The 2,045-nt window shown below is 52.3% G+C and overlaps 1 protein-coding gene across 1 annotated transcript; it reads right to left on the bottom strand.

Annotated features, from left to right (window-relative positions):
• Positions 1-769: 769 nt before the first annotated feature.
• Positions 770-1,951, bottom strand: EMH_0070990 (uncharacterized protein; the record flags this gene model as incomplete). Its single annotated transcript, XM_013499046.1, is given in 2 exon segments — positions 770-884; positions 888-1,951. Coding segments are annotated over 2 exon segments (1,179 nt in total).
• Positions 1,952-2,045: the final 94 nt, after the last annotated feature.

The raw sequence follows: 2,045 nt of genomic DNA, 5'->3' as shown, positions 1-2,045 counted from the left end.
CCAGCTAGCTAGCTAGCCAGCTAGCTAACTAGCTGGCTAGCTAGCTAGCTAGCTAGCTAGCTAGCTGTACAAATAGCTAGCTAGCTAGCTATACAAGTAGCTAGATAGCTATACAAATAGCTAGCTGGCTAGCCATATAACTAGCTAAACAAATGGATAGCTAGCTAGCCATGTAGTCGTATAACCAGATAGCTAGCTAGCTGTCGATATAGCTACATAACCAAATAGCTAGCTAGCTAGCTAGCTAGTTAGCTAGCTAAAGAGCTAGCTAGCTAGACAGCTAGCCAGCTAGCCACCAAACCAACTGGCTAGCTAGCCAGCTAGCCAGCTAGCCAGCTAGCCAGCTAGCCAGCTATCCGGCCAAGCAACCATCCATCCCCAAACCCCAAACCCTAAACCCTAAACCCTAAACCCTAAACCCTAGAGCCTGTGTGTGTGCAGGTGAACTCTATGGAGACGTACAGCTTCAGACCGAAGGTTTGGCTCTCCACCGTCCTAGAGGCCTTCGTCTACCTCTGTATGACACTTAGGGTTTAGGGTTTAGGGTTTAGGGTTTAGGGTTTAGGGTTTGGGGTTTAGGGTTTAGGGTTTACTAGGAGTGTTGGTTCTGTAGCTATGGCTCAGAGTTTAGGGTTTAGGGTTTAGGGTTTAGGGTTTACTTGGAGTGTTGGTTATGTAGCTATGGCTTAGGGGCTAGGGTTTAGGGTTTAGGGTTTAGGGTTTAGGGTTTGGGGGTTCAGACGCTGCTGCAGCAGCACCTGCCCCCCTCCTAATCGTTATTCGTATCAAGCAGATATTCTTCCCTCCTGTTGTACTGCTGCTGCTGCTGCTGCTGTTGCTGCTGCTGCTGCTGCTGTTGCTGCTGCTGCTGCTGCTGCTGCTGCNTGCTGCTGCTGCTGCTGCTGCTGCTGCTGCTGCTGCTGCTGCTGCTGCTGCTGCTGCTGCTGCTGCAGTGCAAGCAGACAAGACGAACGGCGAGATGATAATAAGTGAAATCCTGAGAGACGGCAGATACTACAAACACGCAAACATCGCAAAAGCAGTAAGCAGCAGCAGCAGCAGCAGCAGCAGCAGCAGGAACAGCAGCAGCAGCAGCAGCAGCAGCAGATGGAGATACACATGAATTCCTTTGCAGCTGTAATTTTGCTTGTACTGAACTTCTTCTTCTTTCTGCTGCTGCTCCCTCTGCTGCTGCTTCTGCTGCTGCTGCTGTTGCTGCTGCTGCTGCTGCTGCTGCTGCTGCTGCTGCTGCTGCTGCAGTGCCGCATAGCCCGGCGTGAGGGGTTGATGGCGTCTGCGTTGCTGGAGGAGTTTCATTCGTTAGTGAAGAGACTCGCCGACGAAGAAAAAGCAGAAAAAGAAATCGACCTCGATGATGTACCCGTAAGATATTATGCTGCTGCTGCTGCTGCTGCTGCTGCTCCTGCTGCTGCTGCTGCTGCTGCTGCTGCTGCTGATGGTGATGGTGCTGCTGCTGCTGGTGAGGGTGAGGGTGGTGATGGTGGTGATGGTGATGGTGATGGTGGTGATGGTGATGGTGATGGTGCTGCTGCTGCTGCTGCTGGTGATGGTGTTGCTGCTCCCTTTGCTGTTGCAACAGTTCTCTACCTTTCCCGTTTCTGCTGCCTGTGCTGCTGCTGCTGCTCCTGCTGCTGCTGCTGCTGCTGCTGCTCCCTTTGCTGCTCCCCTTGCTGCTGCTCCCCTTGCTGCTGCTGCTGCTGCTTCTGCTCCCTTTGCTGCTGCTGCTGCTGCTGCTGCTGCTGCTGCTGCTCCCTTTGCTGCTGCTGCTGCTGCTGCTCCCCTTGCTGCTGCTGCTGCTGCTGCTGCTGCTGCTGCTGCTGCTGCAGGCTGAGTTTCTGGACCCTATAATGGCTGAGGTGATGAAGGACCCCGTGCTGCTGCCGTCGAGCAGAGTTGTTGTGGATAGGAGACATATAGAGAGGCACCTCATGTCGGAACCCTCAGACCCCTTCAATAGGTATTTTTTATTTTACTTTTTTATTTTATTTTTTTTGTTTTTTTGTTTTGTTTTGTTTTGTTTATCC

Source organism: Eimeria mitis, genomic scaffold (assembly GCF_000499745.2).
Source record: "Eimeria mitis Houghton genomic scaffold, Emh_scaff3942, whole genome shotgun sequence".
Lineage (NCBI taxonomy): Eukaryota > Apicomplexa > Conoidasida > Eucoccidiorida > Eimeriidae > Eimeria > Eimeria mitis.
This window is presented reverse-complemented; position numbering and strand designations above follow the sequence as displayed.